This window comes from Lathyrus oleraceus, chromosome 5 (genome assembly GCF_024323335.1).
Source record: "Lathyrus oleraceus cultivar Zhongwan6 chromosome 5, CAAS_Psat_ZW6_1.0, whole genome shotgun sequence".
Taxonomy (NCBI): Eukaryota; Viridiplantae; Streptophyta; class Magnoliopsida; order Fabales; family Fabaceae; genus Lathyrus; species Lathyrus oleraceus.
The window spans coordinates 163,095,888-163,118,771 of record NC_066583.1 but is presented as its reverse complement, the minus strand read 5'-3'; the positions used below and the strand labels follow the sequence as shown (position 1 = coordinate 163,118,771).

General features: G+C 33.2%; 2 protein-coding genes and 1 pseudogene across 2 annotated transcripts; all 3 read left to right on the top strand.

Annotated features, from left to right (window-relative positions):
* Window positions 1–770: 770 nt before the first annotated feature.
* On the top strand, window positions 771–1,757 carry LOC127079431 (glutathione S-transferase T3-like; annotated as a pseudogene).
* Window positions 1,758–2,011: 254 nt separating this feature from the next.
* LOC127079430 (uncharacterized) lies at window positions 2,012–2,704 on the top strand. Its single transcript, XM_051019811.1, has one exon. It carries the CDS (start codon window positions 2,012–2,014, stop codon window positions 2,702–2,704), a length of 693 nt encoding a protein of 230 aa, XP_050875768.1.
* A 4,363-nt stretch (window positions 2,705–7,067) lies between these two features.
* LOC127080504 (developmentally-regulated G-protein 3) lies at window positions 7,068–15,379 on the top strand. The gene is made up of 10 exons (XM_051020815.1): window positions 7,068–7,330; window positions 7,902–7,955; window positions 9,868–10,041; window positions 10,938–11,009; window positions 12,521–12,580; window positions 12,769–12,878; window positions 13,718–14,017; window positions 14,256–14,447; window positions 14,817–14,868; window positions 15,008–15,379. The coding sequence occupies exons 1-10, from the start codon at window positions 7,289–7,291 to the stop codon at window positions 15,056–15,058; spliced, it is 1,107 nt and encodes a 368-aa protein (XP_050876772.1). The 5' UTR covers window positions 7,068–7,288; the 3' UTR covers window positions 15,059–15,379.
* The last annotated feature ends 7,505 nt before the right edge of the window (window positions 15,380–22,884 follow it).

Here is a 22,884-nt window from a genome sequence, read left to right as displayed (position 1 = left end):
ATGATTTTTATTACTTTTTCTTTCTTCAATAGTCGGTGTCAAATTTCTTATAACTAAAACAGAGTGAAAATATCCATTTTATAGAATAAAATGTAGATAAAATAGACAAAGAAAACATGAGAAAAAAATAATAATAAATAATAAAAACATAAATGATTGACCACTGTTCCAGAAACCTTAAAAATGAGTATAATAAGGGTGAAGGCAAATGGCTCAAATATTATATAACTCATGGGCCAAATGAGAAATCAAACGCGCAAAGATGAAACTGATATACAAATCATCTAGACATAAATCGACACTCGTAACAAAATATTTCTAAAAATAAATGAAAGGAACAAATGGGTTTCTTTCGCAAAATAAAAAAAAACAATCAAAAGGGGCAATGACAACATTCTGAGGCTTAGGCACTTAAGCACCCTAAATAAAGGAAGAGCATCGTTAGACCAACTTTAGCGTTGGATTTTGTGTCGTTCTTCCCTTGGATCGCCAGCCTGGCACATCACATGTTGCAGACAGCCTGGCAAACAGTGAAGAAAGAGCAACGGAAACCATGCATTTTTCTTTCTTTTTTTTAATGAAAACTAGTCGTTCAACGGCTAGTTGCTTTTTTTTTTCAATTTATTTTTTTATAAATATAGTTTATATCTAAAATTTCACCAACACAAATTTTCTCTCACTCTTATTTTCTCTTCAATTTGAAATTTCTCTCTCACAATTTCATCATTTTATTCATAAACTTTTAATTTTTTTCAACAATTTATTCTCAAATGGATCCTAATCATTTTCATTATCAACAAGCTTTCTTCAATTACATGCAAAATTATCAAAATCCTAATCCTCAAAATGCTCAAATTCCATCGGTGCCAACAAATCCCGCCATATTTCTTCCATCACCAAACAATCCAAATATGTTTCCTAGACCTCAAATGAATTCTAATAGTATGGAATTCTCTACTCAAGTTCCACCATTTTCTACTCAAGTTGGTACCGAAAAAGAAGAAAGGGTTGTCGTTAAAAAAAAATCTCGAGAGCAATTTACAAGGGATGAGGATATACTACTTATCCAATCATGGCTCAATGTTTCAAAGGATCCAATTGTGGGGGTTGATCAAAAGGCTGAGAATTTTTGGTTAAGAATCGCTGCTAGTTATAACCAATATCGTGGGCAATCGCGGGAAAAGTCAGGGGGACAATTAAAATGTCGATGGCATCGAATAAATGGCATGATTCAAAAATTTGTTGGGTGTTACAAAAATGCTGTTAAAGGAAAGAAAAATGGGACATCAGAGTTGGATATCATGTCAGATGCACATGCTTTTTTTGCTTAGGATCAAGGTACAACATTCAATCTTGAGTACGCATGGCGATTGTTAAAAGATGAAGCTAAATGGTGCATCGTCGGAGAATCGATTGGAAGTTCTTCAAAAATAACAAATACTTCTACTAGTAGGGCATCATCGGAGAACCCAGATACAAATTCAAGTTATAAGTTTAACTCATCATCACCAATGGAGCGTCCAATGGGACAAAAAGCAACAAAAAGGAAGGGTAAGGCATCAGAAATTCCAAATGCAACGCAAGATGCAAGGAATAAAAGAGCAGAATGCATGGAAAGACTTGCACAATTTAAGGAGGACGAGATAGAATTAAAGGTAATACAAATCATGATGAAGGACACTTCTACTGTGAGCGATAGTCAACGAGATATTCATGAAAAATATTGTAATAAGATGAAAAAAAAATATGGAATGTAGTTAATATCACTTATGTAAAATGGTCATTAGTACCACTTTATTTTATCAACACCTATGTAAAATGGTCATTAGTACCACTTTATTTTATCAACACCTATGTGAAATGGTCATTAGTACTACTTTAAATTAAACTAGCCGTTATTCAAACTAGCCATTATTCAAACCATTATATATACTACCACTTATGTCATTATTTTATCATTCTCATATTTACCACATATCTCTCATTTTTCTCTCATTCTTTACTAACTACAATGGATTCAGACAATTCAGATAATAACGATCAAGAATTTTGGGCGTTGGTTGAAGAAGAATTTATGGACGACAGTGATGAAGAACAACAACTTCAGAATTCTGGGAGTTCTTCTAGGCGAAAGAGAAGAACAACTATAGATCGAGGTCGCGAAGAAGGGCACAATCGATTATTCAATGACTACTTCTCGAAAAACCCAGTATACACAGATGTTCAATTCCGAAGAAGGTTCAGAATGCATAGGCATGTATTTCTTCGAATTGTAGATGCCCTTGGCAATTATGATGAATATTTCCAAATGAGGGTCGATGCAACTGGTAAAATGGGTCTTTCACCATTGCAGAAATGTACAACTGCTATTCGTATGCTGGCGTATGGGTCTCCTGCTGACCTTGTAGACGAATATGTTCGAATCGGTGAAAGCACTTCAATTGAGTGCTTACAAAGATTTGTTAAGGGCGTGAATGTTGTATTTGGGGCAGAGTATTTGAGAAAACCTAACAACACTGATGTTGAACATCTTTTACAAATGGGAGAGTCACGTGGCTTTCCAGGTATGTTGGGTTCCATTGATTGTATGCATTGGGTATGGAAAAATTGTCCTGTTGCATGGAAGGGACAATTTTGTCGAGGTGATCATGGTAAGCCCACAATCATGCTTGAAGCAGTGGCATCACAAGACTTATGGATTTGACATGCTTTCTTTGGTATTGCAGGTTCAAACAATGACATTAATGTGCTAAACCAATCCAACGTGTTTAACGATATTTTGGAAGGACATGCTCCCAATGTGCAATATACAATCAATGGGACACCATATAATATGGGATATTATTTAGCAGATGGTATATATCCTGAGTGGGCTACATTTGTCAAGACCATTTCAATGCCACAGGGAGAAAAGAAAAAATTATTTGCTCAACATCAAGAATCGGCTAGAAAAGATGTGGAGCGGGCATTTGGAGTGCTTCAATCTCGATTTGCAGTTATACCTGGCCCAACGCGTGCTTGGCATATGGACACCATCAAGCATACTATATATGCCTGCATCATCAATGGCGGAGCCAAATAAAAAAATTTGGGATGGGCGCTAACGCAAAATAAAGATTATAAATAAAATGTAAATAGTATTTTAAATAAAACATTAAATTTAAAATAAATACAAAGTTAATTACTAAAAAATTTAAATTACATGACTTAAAACTACCTTAAAGTAATGCTTTACGCGTTTCGAGTGACTTGAAATCGTCAATAATTGACTCCGAACTAATGCTTGCACTAATCTCCCTTTCAATATATATTATCATGCTATCTCCAAGAAACCCACCATCCATCTTGTTTCTCAACTTAGTCTTAATAATTTTCATTGCTGAAAAAGACCTCTCAGTTGTGGCCATAGAAACGGGAAGAGTCATGATAAGACAAAGTAGTCTATCAATCAAGAAGTAAGTTTCAGCCTGTCCAGATGCAACCAAACATGAACATAGTTCTTGAATAGTTGATAAATTATTCAAGTTTGATGCTTGACGAGCAACAAATAGAAAATGTTGGAGTTGAAATTGCAAATTATTCTTCTCTTGATCACTAAAATCCATATGATAATATTTTTCAACTAAAGAACAAATAGTATCAATGCTAAAAGCTTTATATCCATCCTTAGGAGATAAAGAACAAGAAAGAGTTAACAAATCCATTGTCTGCTCACTGAATCTGCTATTCAACTCTTGTAACTGTTTGTCAATGGTAGTGAAAAATATTTCAACTTTAAAGTAATGTTGAATTGTGACTTGATTCTCTTCAAGACGGGAGCGTCCAAATCTTGTTGTTGAATGAACATCATTAAGATCAGGAATCTCAATACCATGCTTTTCACAAAAAGATACCACTTTAGTAAACAATATATCCCAACCATTTTCTCTCAAACCTTGAATAAGATGTTTTGTTGAACGAACTAAGTTCATAGCATTAACTACATCTTGATTTTTTTTTGTAAGGCTTGACAAAATATATCTGTTATTCCCATGATTTCTTTCATCAAGTGCAAAATAAATATAAAATCAAATGCCTTCAAGTAATTGTAACAACTATCTGCATCCCCACGTGTAGCATAACTCCCTCTATCTTTTGCAATTTTTTTTAAAACTAAACAAGTTGCTTCATACATGTTTATCAAGCTAGAAATTGAATCGTAATGTGATCCCCAACGAGTATCTCCAGCTCGTTTCAATGTACCAACTTGATTTGCACCTTTACCAGTTACAATCTCATCAATCTCTAACAAATAAGCAATTTCTTCTAATTGGGCAGCTTGTAACTCATCATGACGCTTTGTAGAAGAACAAACAACATTTACAACAAAGATCATCTTCTCAAAAAATTTATGAACAAGTTTGACTTCTCTTGATGATGTAACTAATGCAAGTTGCAATCGATGAGCAAAACAATGAACATAGTATGCATAAGGATAATCCTTCATAAAGAGGGCTTGTAAACCATTCCATTCTCCTCTCATATTGCTAACACCATCATACCCTTGGCCATGAATGTTAGAAACATCAAGGTTATGTCGAGAAAGTATATCACATATTGTTTCCTTAAGAGTTAAAGATGTGGTGTCTTTAACATGTGCCACATCAAAAAATCTCTCTTGTATTAAACCAACTTTATCAATAAATCTTAATACAAGAGCCATTTGTTCCTTTTTTGACTCATCACGAGCTTCATCAACAACGATACAAAATTTGGAATCACCAATTTCCTCACGAATACTCTTTTTCACCCTACTAGAAAGAATTTGTAAGAGCTCTTTTTGAATTTGATGTGAAGTATACTTGCAACTTTGTGGAGCATTTTCCAACACAACTTTTGCAACTTCATCATTGTAGGATGCTAAAAGTTTCAATAACTCAAGAAAGTTACCTTGATTTCTTGATTTGCTACTTTTGTCGTGACCCCTAAAAGCACAAGCTTGTAGTGTTAACCAACGAACAGTGTCAATTGAAGTCTTGAGTCGTAACTGATTATTCATTCTTTGACTTGAACTTTGCACTTGAATAACATTTCTAATATGACCATCTTGATTCAACAAGTCTTGGCAAGCTTTCATTGCATTGTTGTGTGGTGAGTAAGGATCCTTCCCTATGTGTTTAAGAAAGGAACAATGTTTTCCATTCCTAACTTTCTTCCAATTTCTAAAACCCATAGAAATAAAGACAAGTGATCCGGGACGTCCACTTAGTTTTTTGCTAAAAAGGTAACATGATAAGCAATATGTAGCATCTTCAGATGATGAATATTCTAACCATGATGGAAATATGCTAAACCAAGTATGTTGAAACCTTCTCGGATGATCCTCGTTACCGGACAAAGGATAGTTTTCTAAATGAATTTGATATGGACTCCATTTTAGATAAGCTATTCGTATTGCATCCACTTGATTTGGTGGATATTGCCAAATCGGAGGATGCTTTTCAGGATCGCGTTCCAAAGAATTTTCAAAATCATGATGCTCTTCAATTGTTGGATTCTCAAGAACTGTTTCAGATTCGGATGTCGGGATTATAATTTCTTCATCTCTCTATTCTCTTTCAATTTCACATGCTTTCCTTTTGAAAAAAGAATCAATTTTCCTATTATTCATCTTTACTCTTCCTATAATATCATATTAGATCAGATCCAAAAATCAATTTAGAGAACATAAAAATTAAAAGAGAAAAAAATTAATAAACTTAATTAATCAACTTTAATCCGTTTTCAAATACCGGTAACTTCACTATTAGAAATTAGCAGCAACAATGATTAAATAAACCTTATTACAGTGTATAACTATATTTGTAAATTACAGTGTTATGAATTGACTTAATAAACCTCATATAGATTATTTTAACACATCAAGAAAGAAAAACCCTAAAAATCTCAAAAACACAAATCAAACAATCACTTTAATTTGTTACTTTTTATAAAAGAAGAATGAATAAAGTTTTTTACCTGTTAGATGCCGATCACTTTAATCTGTTCCGATTCCGGTGCCGGTAGCAAACCCATATGAGAAAGAAAGAAAATGTAAGAACTTTTTACCTTATCTGTATTTTAACCTAACTTTGAATGAAAAATAAAAAATAAAAATTAATTTTAATTTAAAATAAGGATGTTTTAGTAATTTAATATATATATGAATTAAAAAAAAATAAAAAGTTGAGGGGTGGCCGTGACCTTCCCACGTCCCCCCTCAGTTCCGCCACTGTGCATCATATTACACAACATGATTGTGGAAGACGAACGACATACATATGGAGGTAATTTTGATTACTCTCATGATAATGTGGATATCAACAACTCAACAACTGAAACATTTAGCGGTCCTCCTCCGAATCTTGCAACAAGACTACAAAGAAGAGCAAGTATTCGTGAAAAACAAGTCCATCGTCAAAACTTCAAGGAGATCTAGTCGAGTATATTTGGGAACGTTTTGGACATGAAGATGATGAAATTTAAGTTTGATTAATTATGAGATGTTATTTATTTTTATTGTTTTTAATTATATATCATGTATTTGAGATTAATTTTAATTATCATTTTAGATTATAAGTTTAATTTGAATTTTATTTATTTTATATCAATTTTAATTTAAATAATTTAAATTATTATTTTAATTAATATAAAATTTAATATGAATAATATATATATAAAGTAAAGTTGTGGGACCCAATATGAATTCTTCAGAGTTGCATCATTAGAGTGAAAAACTGAATGAGTTGCTTCAAGCTGACGTGGTTTAATAGGTCCCACAAGGAACCAAAAAGTGGGTTCACGGTTGGAGATGCTCTTAAAGACTAGTGTATAGATACATGTTGTCCAATCCCATCGGCACGTAGTGCCACGCGAGGATAGCATTTAATTTTTCTATTCCGAAGAGTGATACTAATGTTCAATAAAAGCAAATCTAGGGGGTACAGTACTAAAATGGAAGTCAAGCCTAGCCCAAACAACTTCGAATAGATTATTTTGGGCCTGGGTAATACAAATTGCAAATTTTTTAGTCCAGTATAGTTTGGATTCAAGACGAGAATCGAATACTCTACCCTAAGTCCCACCATAACCATTTCTGCATATTTGTTCTAGCACCTTCGTCCCCATTCTCTTCTCCGGTGCAACACCACGCTCAACGCCTGTAACAATTCACTACCGCAGAGTCATCCAAGTCCAATCTCACTTCACTTCTCTCCACAACTAAACTCAATCTCTTTTCCTTTGCTTCCGGGCTTATCTTCCTTCAACAATGGCGACGGTCATGCAGAAAATCAAGGATATTGAAGATGAGGTACTCATGCTTTGCCACAACTTCAATCGATGATTCGTTAAATTCTATAGGGAATTGAACATATGGAAATAGTTGTAGACATGCGATTTATTCAGTGAAACTCAGTTTTTTTATATCAGTCTTGATTTCACAGTTTGAGCATATGTTTTTTTATAAAATTAATAGAGTTGTTGTTTGTATGCCGCTGGATTTTTTACTTTTGTTTTAACACATTCTTTATTTTCTATAATTTGATTACAAATCACAAATTTCCCCCTTTTTTTAGCCCTAATTTATGAATGTCTCTGATGAATTCCACATTACTCAAAATAAGTGAAGTTGGTGTATGTCAGCTAAATGAACTTTACTGCAGCTACCTCCATGTACTGAATCCTATTTGCATTTTTATGAGTCAGGAAAATGTTCCACTTGTTATATTTTGTGTAATTCTTTTCTCAGTCTCGAGACATGATAATAAGTATGCAGTTCAAGCAATAGTTATGTACTGATTGTTTTTGTGCACTGTCTACAAGCTTTATTCTGTCATTTTCTTATTATTTTGTGTATGATCATGGTTATTTATATTTTACAGATGGCAAAGACTCAAAAGAACAAGGCTACTGCTCATCATTTAGGGTTACTGAAGGTAAACATGTTAGTCCATTTTGTTTGTTTTTTATATGGTATAAAGGGAGGACGCAGAAAAATCATATATATGACCTGTAAGCTGTTGTAACTATTTGATTTCTTTTGTTGGTTGTTTCTGTTTTGGCTTTAGTTGAGGCTGGTATTTGGAGACAATGACACATACTTCTCGTTAAGCTTGTAAAAAGTATTTATTTCGAGTGCAGTTATATTAGCATGATTATACATTTTAGCTGGATCAGATAGTTGTTTAGGGATTGCATTTGGAAGGGCAGTTGTTCAAGATCAATGAAACTCGTATAATGCAAAATTGGGGAAGTGTAAATTAAATTAAGTGTAGCAGAGTGTTGTGCTGGAAAGAATACACAAATATAAATTAAGTGTAGCAGAGATGAGAATGTTGTGTTGGATATTTGGATGAGTGGTAAGACTAGACATGATAGGGTTATGAATGACAATATTAGAGAGTTGAGGTTACACCAATAGTAGAAATGATGGTGGAAACTACAGACTTAAGTGGTTTGAAAATATTGAGAGAAGATCTGTGAATTTTGAAGTAAAGAGAGTAGGTCAGATTGAGGGTAGGCAAACCGTTGGAGGTAGAGGAAGACCTGTAAAAACTGTAATATAAACTATTAAGAAAGATCTCAAGATTAATGAGTTGGATATAAGTATGGTATTTGATAGAACATTATAGGGTCGTTTGATCCATGTATCTGACCTCACTTCGTGGGATAAGACTTGATTGTTGTTTTTACTGTATCCATATCAAATACATAATAGATATTGATGCTCTGTGAAGACACGTGGATACATGTCCTAGAAGTATCTTAATTGTTATTTTTGTTTATTAAAAAATATTTTATCGGTAATGTATGAGATATTTAACAGATACATGTGGATATTTAACGAATAAAATAATGAGACAAGACTGTGGGACATCAAAGGAGACGCACACGAGCTAAATCAAGATGGTGTTGGACTTCTTGAATTGACAAAGTTGTCTCTTGATGAACCAGACTTAGAAATAATGCTTTTTATGGATGATGGTAATGGAGATTAAGACTAATTCAATTAGGACTATACAATAATTGACTTAAAATACTTTTTAGTTGTTGGCTATTGCTTAGAGCCAAAAATTGTTTTGAATTCTTTTAATGATACTTTTGTTGATACCCCAACAAAAAGGTTAAAATATATTATGAAAATTGTGACCATTATAGTTTTATATTCCCTCCATAACCGAATACTATAAGAAAAAATAGGTCAAAGAAAGTTTATGTATTTGGTCCAAACAGAGGTTAAAATATATTAATGAAGAATGTTCAATGTCTTTTCTTTCAAGTATTCTACATGCATATAATCATTTTATAATTTTTTTGTTAATTTATCTAGGCTTGGTCGTATCATGAATTTCAAATATTTCATGTATCTGTATCATATTGAATCCGTACTACGTATCTGAGCTTCATAGTTCAGGATCATATTACTATTCCAACATTTCTCTGTGGAAGTTGTATTTGTAGTTATAGGCTGCATAGCATATTCTGCTCCAGCCATTGGTTTTGTTTGTCACCATTCATTACAGGGATTCTTATTGATTTGTGTAGTGATATGTTCCTACCTACCACATTCCCTATATTTGAAGTTTGGGTTTAGAAATGCCAAAGTATTCAAGTAAAAAACCCTGAACTTATGGAATCTTATATTCTTTATATATTTTTTCTTCCTTATGGTTTCTTTAGTCCACATGCACCCCTGCTATTATAGTACTAATTTTTATTTTAATATGCAATATTGAAGGCAAAATGATTGCTTTCTTGTTAGAATTTTACTCCGTACTATTACTACCCCCTATTGTTTTAGCATTTCCAGCTCCTTTTTTTTAACCTCTTTTCTACTATTGGTGCCAGGCTAAACTTGCAAAACTGCGGAGAGAGCTCCTTACCCCTACAACTAAGGGAGGTGGAGGTGCTGGTGAAGGTTTTGATGTTACTAAAAGTGGAGATGCAAGAGTTGGTCTTGTGGGCTTTCCTTCGGTTGGCAAGTCTACTCTGCTGAATAAATTGACTGGGACATTTTCAGAGGTATAGGAAATATTCAAGTTCTCATGCATTGTCTTCTTCAATTATACTAAAGGTCAATCTTTTATTTCTTTGTTGTGATTTGGAGTGAATATTATCCAATGGAGCCCAAAGAAGTTCAACCTTTCAACAAGAAAAAGCAAGTCCAACCTTGCTACCTTTCACTGCTATCAGTAATTAGTATTACCTTCGTTTCAAAATGACCGTCGTTTTAGCAAAAAAAAATTATTTCAAAATAAATGTCATTCTCACTTTTCAATGTAGAAATGATTGCTATTTTTTCAATTGTGTCCTTTAATTATTACTCTGCACATTACTTCCAACACATTTATAAGGTTAATTTAGTAAAAGTGTAATGTCTTATGACAATATCATTACATCCCTTAATATGTGTGCAAAAACGTTAAACGACAATCATTTTGAAACGGAGGGAGTAGTTTGTTTTTGGATTCTATTTCTTTTAAAAAATTAAATAAATGTTAGATTTTTATATTTGATTTTTTTTCCAACCAAAGTTAGTTTTTAATGAGGGAAAATCTTAAATAAATGCACTTTTATATGATGTTTTTAACGTGTTTGATTAATCAAACAGTGTGTTTATTCCATCTTCATATTATTCCTCATTTACCCCTATCCGATGCATTATATGAGCAGTTGCTACTTTTTATTAAACATTTAATATATGCTCTGTTATACTTCATCTCAAATGCACTATCTTTTTTCTTTTGGTAACAAGTCAATCATTGTGTTAATTTAGTAATCAGTCATCTTGCGCATGCATGGTAGCTCTCTCTTTGTATTGGGTTTGGGTGTTGGGATCATAACAATTTTGTAAACTATCAAAGTTTTAGCTTTTGTTAAATAGCTTGTCTTAAAAGTTTACTTATTTTGGTTTGTAGGTTGCTTCCTATGAGTTCACTACCTTGACATGCATCCCAGGTGTGATCACATACCGTGGAGCTAAAATTCAGGTACACATTGGTGAATAAGTCACCTTACTAAGGGTGTGGGGTTCAGTTATTCTTTTGTGAGTTCAGGAATTTGAAATACCTAAAACTAAGTTTAGTTGTACATGTTTCTGATAATAGTTGAGAACAGTAAATAATATGTGAGTAGCGTTTCTCGATACCAGTAGCTTCTGACTATCAGCTTCACACGCACTTAGTTTCCAAGGGGCGTTTTTTTAGACATTTATACACCGGTTGAAACATTTTGATGGTGATTATATCAGCTATATCCCAATCTAAAAGCAAAAAAAGGAAAGCATTTAAAACATATTTAATTCTTTCACTTCGTTGTATCTGTTTCTATATTTGTCCAAATTTTAAATGAATATATTTGAGGTTTATTTGATTGCACTGTCTTTATTTTTAAATGAAAATTTGAGAATGTCTATTTAAGGTTCCTACCTTATGTTTCCCAATCTAGATTTGTGTCTGTTCCTTTCGGTAAGGAAGCTTTTCTTTCAGAATGGTTGGGAACCTGTCGTCTGCAGTGTTATCAAATTGTGGCGCCATGGCCGGTATGGCGGTTTTTAGGCTTGCTGCAATGATAAATATCGGCCGATATTGCAGGTTTTCACGCCATAATCTGCTATAACGGCACCTCAAAGCGGCCGTTATGGCGGGATTTTGGCGCTCCGCCATGGACCTCCATCCGCCATCAACAACACTGGTCGTCTGGGAGGAAGGGCCCTTCCTTATCTTCGAGATGGTCACGAGCTAGCGAGAGGTGGGGGTTACCTGCATGCACTCACTGATCGTTAGATGTGAGAAGAATATTTAGTAAAAGAAACCTTTTGTGTGTACCTCATTCGAAGTCTGTAGCCCCTTTTATAGGAATCTTCCTAGGGTTTCTCATCTTTCAGTCCCTATTATTCGTTTCCACACGTCACAGGTTTCTCATCTTTCAGTCCTTATTAGGCCCAAACCTAATTATGGGGTCCTAGAACCTTCTTTTGGACGACAAAGATGTTTATCCCGTGACGTCATTATCCTGATGTAACCCGGTGGCGTGAATATTCTTATGTCGGACCCTTGTGGTTTTGTGGATCACTATTTTCCACTGGGTCAACATTTCGTGCCAAGATTGGATATGGCCTTTGTCCTCTGGACCCTCCTCTTCTTGGAGTTTTGACCGGATAGGGACAGTTTCTATTGTCAAATTAGGCATTGGATTGCCTATTTGAACTTTCTACAACTAAATAGAGGTATCTCTTTTGCAATTTTTTAAAATATAATTTAGGCATTGAATGGTTAACGTTAACTTTGTTCTCGAAATCTATCTTAGGATAGACAAGATGATACCATTATTATTATTTATTGAAAAATGAAGCTTTTCAATGCTGAAAATGTTTAGGACTTATAATGAATACATTTTGTAATTGCAACTTAATCACAAGATAATTTATGATAATATATGATTGTGATACATATTTAAGTTATATTCAATTTTCAGTAGTAAATGTTTAATTTTGTGTCAGTTGCTGGATCTTCCTGGAATTATTGAGGGTGCCAAGGATGGAAAGGGTAGAGGAAGGCAGGTAATAATAATATGCACTTGTTATCAATTGCAATTGGTATTCTTGTTGAGATAGTAATACAGCATTCTAGTTCTTCCTACAAAATATTTCATTTGCACAGTTAACAACTGTTTGGAATGCATCTTTCCTACCTCATTTGCAGACAAACACTAATATATCTTGTTTTGTATACTGTTCTGCAAACACAGGTTATTAGTACTGCAAGGACATGTAATTGCATTTTAATTGTTCTCGATGCAATAAAACCAATAACTCATAAGCGTCTTATTGAAAAAGAGCTAGAAGGATTTGGTATAAGGTAACATGTTATATTGTTTGTTTACCATGTTTATGTATGTCACCGATTATATGGCCATCTGTAGAGGACTCATCTTATTATTTATTGTTATTGTTGTTGTATGCAGTAGCCTTTACTGAAATGAGTTGGTAACTTTTTGGTGGTTTTTCTTAAATATATGTCTTAAATGTAACATCAATATGATGAACAAAGTTTATATTGGTTAGGCTTTCGATTCTGAAAGTAAGCATTTATGGTTATTGGTTGTTGACAGCAGTTGAACACTTACACACTGTACATGGGGCAACTGTGATTTGATTTGATTTGGGTTTTAGTGAGGTGTTGTATATCATGCCATGAAGCATGATTTGGAGAGATACTTGAATCTTGCGTAGGATTGCTTCTTATTGGGTGTTTGTGGAATGAGCCCCTTATGAATAATTCTAATCAAGTTTCAACAATCTTGCACGTTTTATTTACATATCAACCAAAAATTTTCTATTACAGCTACTGCTGAACTTGTTAGTAGTCTCATTTAATTCTGTTAAGCATTGCAAATTAACCTTGGTCCAAATAAAGAAGGATGGAATGATGGGATCATACATGATACACCTGTATAGGCAACGAAAGAAGTGTAGCTGCTCGTAACCACTGACTTATGTCGAGGTGGGCCCAGATTTTTCTGGGAGAGGAATTTGGTTATATATTATGGACTTTTTTTGTCTGTAACTGACTTTCTGGTGTGCATTCAAATGATAAAAAAGCCAAAATAACACTCTCACATTTCGATGTATTTTTCTTTGTTTTTATTTACCTTGATAATTATTTATCTTTTTAAAAAAAGTTATTTTCTACTTTAGGTTAAACAAAGAACCCCCAAACCTGACTTTTAGGAGGAAAGAGAAGGGTGGAATTAATTTCACCTCAACTGCTACAAACACCCATCTGGATCTCGATACCGTGAAGGCTATCTGTAGCGAGTACAGAATTCATAATGCTGATATTACTCTAAGGTATGATGCTACTGCTGATGACCTTATAGATGTCATTGAGGGCAGTAGAATCTATACACCCTGCATCTATGTTGTGAACAAGATTGATCAGATCACACTTGAGGAACTGGAGATATTGGATAAGCTTCCTCATTACTGCCCTGTCAGGTAATTCTTCTTGTCACCATCTTATTTTTACTCCATCTTTTCTCCCTCTCTAAACAGAAATCATCTTAAGAGTTTTATTCTGTCCGCTCAATCCTCCATGCCCAGAAACTAATTGCCTTTTAAATTATTTTATTCTTTCTTATTTGTCTTTGTTTGATGTCACATCTAGAATGCAAGTTCTAGAGAAACAAATTTACGCCTTCTTAGAAGTTTGAGTAATTTTCTATCTGTTATTTAGTGCGCACCTGGAGTGGAATCTTGATGGGCTTCTGGATAAAGTTTGGGAGTATCTCTGTTTAACTCGTATTTATACTAAACCGAAAGGTATGAATCCTGATTATGAAGACCCTGTAATATTGTCGTCTAAGAAGAAGACAGTCGAAGACTTCTGCGACCGCATTCACAAGGACATGCTTAAACAGTTTAAGTAGTGAGTACACTCTCCCAAAACTGATATCTTGTGATTTATTGCTTCATAATATTGAGCAATTTCTCTATGTTTGCATAAATGAGGAGCAATACATGTGAAGATAGACTTTATTTTTCCAAGCTATTAGATCTGAAGTGTTGTCAGTCTTGTTAGGAAACCTTTTGTTAATATGCTGCTAGTGCTCATCAGAACTAATTTTATATACTCAGAGAATGGATCTTTAGTTTGATGAGTAAACTTAGTTTGGGGACAAGATTCATATTTTAGAATGAAGAAAGATAATTATCAGAATTAATATATCCTCTCCTACTGCACCTGACATTTTTTCCCCTTGCTTCATCCATTGCTTACATTTTCCAAATGATGCAGTGCTCTGGTCTGGGGTTCAAGTGCAAAACACAAGCCTCAAAGAGTCGGCAAGGTTGATTCTGATTCTATATGCTAGTTTCTTTATTTTCCTTATAATTTTCTTTGTTAGTTCTGTGTTTCTCTTTTCTTTTTTTCTTCTCCCTAATTTGCAAAGATGCATGTAATAAGTGGAATGCCTTATTATGCTCCAGGAACATGAACTTGAAGACGAAGACGTTGTTCAGATTATCAAGAAAGTATAAATTTATAGTCAGACTTCTGAAAACCGACCACAATGCCTGCATGAGATACTATGTCTGAGCAGAATCAAAGGTCTCTTAGTGAGTTTTTTTCCAGGGTTGTTGGATCACACTCCAATTACTTGTTTCTCATTCAGACAGTGATTAGGTAAAATATACAAAGTGTGATGGGTAGTTAAACTATTTTGTTGTGAAGAAGGGTGCTGTTTTTCTGTTAGTTTTGGTAATGATCCATATTGCGGGATTATGCATATCTATAACAGAATAATTGGGGACTGTTTTTTTGGATATCCAGGTATGCTTATGGTGGACATTTTGATGAAATGATGGCATCAGTTGTTTATACTTTATTTATTTATTTATAAATGCTACTTATGCTTAACAATCTTATTCCCCGGATCAAAAGTTCATCTTGATAGAATTAGTGGCAGGCTGACCGCAGTTACTTTGGTGAATGAAACTGATCAATTGTAGGTAAAAACGTTGGTTGCTAAGAGTGCCTATTGGGAGGAAAATGAAAATATGGCCTTCGAAATAAATTAGTTCAAATTTGCAGGAGTATTTTTCAAATTGAAACTGTCGTGAATATATTTTCTCTGATAAATCTTTATTCGATTGATCTTCATCCGTCTTTAGTTCAAACTTGTTGAACTGAATGCTTCCTTTGTTGGCAATCGAGGGTGAACGATATTTGAGTTTGATAAATTTTTGATTGTTTGAGTATTCTATGAGATTTTCCAATATGGATTTCAGATTTACAATAGAGGTTTACTTAGTGACATTAAATTCAAGTGAGAGCATTCATGTCGTTGAAGTAGACAAATGCGACATGTCAATATGAACCTTAGAAATTCAATCATGTTCTATGAGAAATTATAGAGATGTGCTTCTAGATACACTCTATTTCGTTGTGTGAAATTTGTAAAAATAAGGTGCATTTGAAAATGCATTTTCGAATAAACCTTTGTTTCTATATATATATTTTAAAATATTTGATGTGAATCTAGAAATGCATTTTCAGTTGCACCCGACATTATTCACACAACATATTTTAGAAACAAAGTCAGTTTTATAATTGAAAATGGAGAAATATTTTGAAAATTGAGACTTGGATTGAAATTTATGAAAATGTATGTTATTGACATCATTAATAGTAATACAAGATTACATACAAAACTTGTTTAATCAAATAAATACATTGTTGAATAAAAACTAAAATGAATTGAAACATGTGTCCCCGATTAAATCTATATGTATATGGGTGGATGCGCCTTTGACTTTTGCTTATTTTTTTCTTTTTTGATGTTGCTCGACTTGGTGAATCCTTGCATCCTATTCAAAAAATGATCCGATCAAGTTTCAGATCCCTTGTTGAATGAGCTATCAACTCCGATGATGTTAGTGGTATAGGACATCCCAATTTCAAATAAACTTGAACAAAGTGTCGTATTTTTGAAAGCCATCAAATACACTATTACGATCAACTGGATTTTGAGGAGGGGCAGTGCGTAGTGGAAAATGTTTTTGAGAAACTGTATCTTGGCAGATCAATACACACTTGCTATAAGATGACCCATTTCAGGGAAGCACATCCATTTTTATCATGGCGTCAATTCAATAATGCAAGGAATACGAGATTCATGAATTACATCAAAATTTTCTTTTTTCCCGTATAGTCGCGTGTATGATTCTTTATGGACCTTCAAATCTTTGATAAGATGCTGGTGGACAAATGTATGATCCTCCTATTCTTTAGAGCAAAGCAGAAACAACTTGAAAACCACAATTATCGTCACCTTCAACATTTACGATTCGTTAAATGTATTTGTGCATAAAAACCGACATCTTGTTGATGAATTGGACTTTTTTGTAAAGATGGTGAAGGAGATGGTTTACCAGTACGAGCTCATTTGAAAACACATTTTTTGAGATTTTGCTGTTGGAGAATCCGAAAAAAGTTTGTCAACATATTCAAAATACGAAGGAGACCGCATCGTTGAATTATCACCGAATGTTGATTTGACCTTCTTAGGAGCTCCTTTTGTTTTTACTAGTTGAGACACTAGTTTTAGATATGTGGTTTATGGATAATAAATATTCCTCAGTTGCTCTTTGATGTGGAGTTTCATATTGTCACCGTCTTTCAAAAATATCTCTTATATCACTTTCCATTCAATTAAGATAGAAATATTCGATTTACTGTCCTTTATCACAACATCATTATCAAACCTGAGCCTTTTCTAGTTAGTATAAATCTCATCCATTCATATTGGACTATCATGTTTCACCTTCTTTGAAATTAGACAAGCACATGGGAGACCATACATTTTCCTAAGTGTGCAACCACACTTTGAACTATCAGAACCTACATTTTTAACTTGTTTGGCTTCTTGAAAACTAAAATTCAATCTTGCTCGAGATATGTTTCCGACCAACCGTGAGTAGAGATTTTTGTCCTTGAGTATGTGTTATAACACTGTGATGCTACGACCAAATGATGTTTGTATCTCATTATGCTAATTTTGGATCATTTAGTAAACATAGTCCTAATCTTTACACAAATCACCCTTACTGTTTCCCAACTAATTCTTCAGTGTAGCATGAGCAGACTCAACTCGGTTAGTTGTTGTATTTCTAAGGTGTCTAACATGATCGGTCCAAGCACAAACAATCTTCTCCTTCACCTGGTCCAGAATTGTACTTTCAACATATTTCATGCAACATATAATTTTTCCGTAGAAGAATTTATTATAACATTCCATGCATTCATTATTCTTTCCATTATCACACTAGCTTTGACCATTTTTCCGTCTTCATCCTTTATTTGTTTGGTTTCTACCGCGGGTTTAACTCGACTTCTCACATTATTTGTGATGTGATACCTACATAGTAATGCGTATGAAGTATGAAACACCTTTGCAACCAAATTCATCAATGTGGTATCGCGATCAGTGATAATGACCTTCAACGGGTTTTGCTTGTCCTTCAACATTTTCCGACACACTTCAAAAGCCCAAGTAACATTTTCCTCTTTTTCGCTCTCCAAAAATGCAAATCCAACAAAATAAGTATTCTCGGTAGAGGTAACACTAACAATTTCTAATAGTGGAAGCCTATATTTGTTGGTGTTATACGTTAAATCAATGATGAGTACAACGAGAAGCACATTGAACAACTTTATAGAATCAAGGTGAGTAAAAAATATATCTCGAATGGTTACTCAATTCTCGCACGCTCGGTATTGATTACTTGCTTGATATTTGGGATATTTCTGAGTCTTATACGTTTCAAAGTTGCAAATATGTTTTTGGACTGCACCATATTCAATGTCATGTTCGAAACAATTTCCTTCTCTTTAGCTATATGGTAACATGAAATGGAATGACTGACTAACTTGTCACACATGTCATGGTTATGTAAACCACTAATCCCAATAAATATCCATTTTTTATTTGTCAAATGATAATCACACAACTTAATGAGACACTTAAATTTCTTTGAACCAATGTCATCTCATTTTAATTTCTAGAGAAAAGTTCTTTACTTGTCACTTATTTTGTATCTCAGTGTCACAAACGCAAGTTTTTTATCTGAACCATTATCAGACCTTCTGATTACAACACAAAACCCCAGTTTGGATGCCTCCGTGCGAATCCATTGGATCATATGATCATGAACCTCAAACTCTTGTCAATTTATAAATTGGTGGTTAACATCTACCTCTTTGACATCAACATGATTGACGTCCGTAAACATAATAGATTTTGGGATAACATCAAGGTTTACCATATCTAAGGCAAACAATAATAAAAAAAATAGCCTAGAATGAGCCATAAAAAATTCCATAAATACATTTATGGAGGAACTCACCTAGAATTCGGAAATGCATTTTCGGATGCAACCTAACTTTTTCAACTCAAAAATCAGATTAATATGAGCAATAAGGAATGAAATACATGAACTTTACCTTAAATTTTAACTTCTTTTGCTCATTTAGATGCGATGAAACACAAGAATGAAGTTTTGAAGTGCAAAAGTTGATTGAGAATGGAAGGATTTTTAAGGGTTTTGAGAGAAAATGGAAGTTTGAGTACAAAGAAGAAGAAGAACATGCATGATGGTGTTTTATTAAATTTGCCTATTGATAATTCCGAAAACGCATCTCTAGAATTATCGTTGACATACAAAGGTGACATATTTTAAATTTCCGTTTCACAAATCCAGAAGTGTATTTCCAAATTTGTCACTAAGTTGATAATTTAGAAAAATCATTCATGGGATGGGTGCGAAGAAACGTCTTCTGACTATATTTTGGGGAAAATATGGGGTGAGACTCAGTTATGACGTGTTTTGGTGATCAAGATGAGTCTGAAAATGAATTTTTGAAATCTGAAGAGCATTTTCAAATTTTCTTAGGGTGTTTATCCACCACTTAAAGTGGAATAAGCAATTCACAAGAATTAAAGACGCTAAAAAAGTTAGAGAAAACTAATTCAAAACTGTTCATACAAAAATGTGAATTTACATAACAATGGTCCAATAATTTTGACTTGACTTTTAGAGATATCACTATACCCTACCCACCATTTACATTCTCCGACCATATTTCATCACCAACCACACCGTTTTAGAGCCATTGGAGTTGTGTTAAAGAAAATGAATTTAGATATTTAGGTGAAACATAATATGTTGTACCTATTATTTTAGGTTGTATTCTTCTTCTTTTCATTCTTATTTAATTAAAGCTTGCCCTTTTATCTTAGTTTGGTTTACATGTTGATCCCTAAGTTGAGTTAAAATTGTTTGTAGTTAATAATTAATTAGGATATTATATGAATATAATCAATATGTTTAGAAAAGTGATTGATGTTAAATGGTTAGGAATATTTTTTTAGGTTAGGTTATAAATCAAGAGGTTGTGTCTATGATTAGATTTGAACCCATGATTTTTGAATAAGTTGAAAATTATCATCTTCTTTAGGGGATTGTTCACTATATTTCATGTAGTACTCTCAAATTCCATAGGAATTCGAAAAAAGTCATTTGTTACTCTTTGAAGATTGAAATCCAAACGCACCACAATACAACAAATCAACAAATCTTTTCATCATAAACACACCCCTATCCATGTAAAAAATATTCTAACTTTAGAATTCGAATATTCCATTCTGAGTTTGAAATCTTGAAACATCAAGTGGGAAAACAAATTTTGCAATTATCTTGCATGGGTACTGTTACTCTTTGGTCATAACACAAAAGTTATTAAACCATTTCAAAATCTCCTTGAATTCTTAATTAAGATTTTTACTTGAAACAACATTCTACTGTATTTTTATATAAAAGGCGCAAAATCATCTAGAATCACATATAATATACATTTATATTATTGATTATATATATATATATATATATATATATTATATATAATATTATATATATATTATATATATATATATATAATTTTCTTTAACATGAATATAGAGTTTGGAAATTGAAATTTGGATTCAATAAGGGCTGGTCCGGCTGTTGAAATTCAAATTCAATAAGGGTTGGTCAGGATATTGAAATTCGAATTCATTTAATGGTGATTGAAATTGTATGATAGTTTTTAATGATTATAGGTATGGTACACCCTGATGCTGCCATCAAAGTTAATGCATCTAAGGATGATATATCGGGTGTTGTATAAGTTGATGTTGAAAAATTATTTTCCTATAAACAAGAGTTTACTATTTGTGAACATATGATTTATTGGGTCGACGCAAAGGCTTCCAAATTAGGTTTTCACATTGTTATTGGATAGCCAGATTGTGGTTCTAAAAGAAGATAAATAGTTATTACAATGAGATGCAAAAGAAGTGATCAGTATAAAGAGTCTATTCGAAAGTTGAAACACAATGACACATGAACAAGAAAATATAGATGGCGCAGACACCACCGAGAGAATAATACATGAACATTTAATTTGATTTGTGTTATACATAATCAAGTATTATTTCAAAAGTTAGTTGGTCATCCATTGTATGTCGTCTGAATGCCGAAGAGAAGAAATTTGTTTTGACATGACATTGAGCATAGTTAACCCCAAAACATACTCACAACTTTGAAAAGGAAAATACACAAAAGTGTTTTAAATATTAGGCAAATATACAATGTGCACATCCGAAACAAAAGGCGATATAAGACCAACAAGTACAAGTTTCCTTTTCTAGAAATTGTTGGTGTTACTTCTACATAGATAACTTATTAAGGTGACTTTGCGTTTTTTGGAATGTGAAAAAGAGGATAATTTTATAAGGGTTTTTGAAGTCTGTCGAAAATTGTTGAAAGATCAAGAAAACATGCCACAAGTGATTGTCACCGGTCACGATACTGCACTAATGAATTTGTTGCAAACTTGTTTCTTACTATACTGCGCTAGGGACCAAACAAATTAAGGGTGAAGAAGAGAAAGTGGTTAAAACTAGTCAGATATTGAAAAGCATAATGGATACCTAGAATGTTATAATAAATTATTCTATGGAGAATTTATATGTCGAATCTGTCATACATTTCAGAAAGTTTTGCGCAAAATATTTGAATTTTTTGAAATATGTTAAAAGCACTATATTAGATCATGTAAAGAAGAAAATTGTTTGTGCATTTACTAATCAGGTTAGACACTTTGGAAATATTACAACTAATAGAGTTGAATTTGCTCATGCTACATTGAAGAACTTGATAGAAAATACTAAAGGGGATTTAAGGTTTGGAATCAATAAACCAAACGTTTCAAAATCAACATAACGAGATACAAACATCATTTGGTTGCAGCATCACAATATTAGAACATAAATTCAAAGACCGTAATCTGTATTCATAGTTGGTCGACAATATATCTTGAGCGGGATTCAACTTTGTTTATCACAAAGTTGTACGAGCATAAAAAATTGATTCAGATAGATTCAAGTGTGGTTGTACACTTAGAAGAACACACAATCTTTTGTGTGTTTGTTTAATTTCAAAGAAGATGAAACTTGATAGGCCCATACGTATGAATGAGGTTCACACTCTTTGGAGAGATGTCTATTTTTATACTAAAGGTGCTCGCATCAACAAATAATTGTCTTCACCACCTTCACCAAAAATGATACACATTGAAGAGATGTCTATTTTTATGCACACATATTGACCGAATTTTAGATGTTAAAAGTGATGGTAACTGCGATTATCACGTTGTTTCAGACTTTCTAAATAAGAGAGAGGAGAATCATACACTTGTCGGTCAACATCTTATAAAAAGAGTTGAATGTCCACAAGGAATCATACACGAGGTTTTACGGGAAAAAAGAACAATATGATGAAATTTACGATGCTCTTATTCATTGTCTTAACAGAGCAACACCAGAGGTAGAATAAATGTGTTTCCCTGAAATTGACCATCTTATAACAATTGTATATAATCAAATTTATATGATTTGATAAGATATGGTTTCTCGAAAATATTTTTCCCGCTTCGAAGTGGTTCACCTCAAAATCCAACCATATGCATAATGTGTATTGGGTGACTTTCGAAATCACAATATTTTGCTTAAGTTTATTTAAACCAAGATGTCTATACCATGAACATCCCCCGAGTGGACATCTCATTTCACCAAAGAAGCTGAAACTTGGCCAAATACTTTTTTGGATAGGATGGAAGAGTTTTTCAATTCGAACTTTATTGAAAGAGAATTAACATAGAAAAATTCAAAGGAGGAACCACACATAAATTTGGCAGTAACATATTTATTACACTAATTTTTATCTTACAGTGCATTTAAGCGGTGACACATTTTTTAGATGTAATG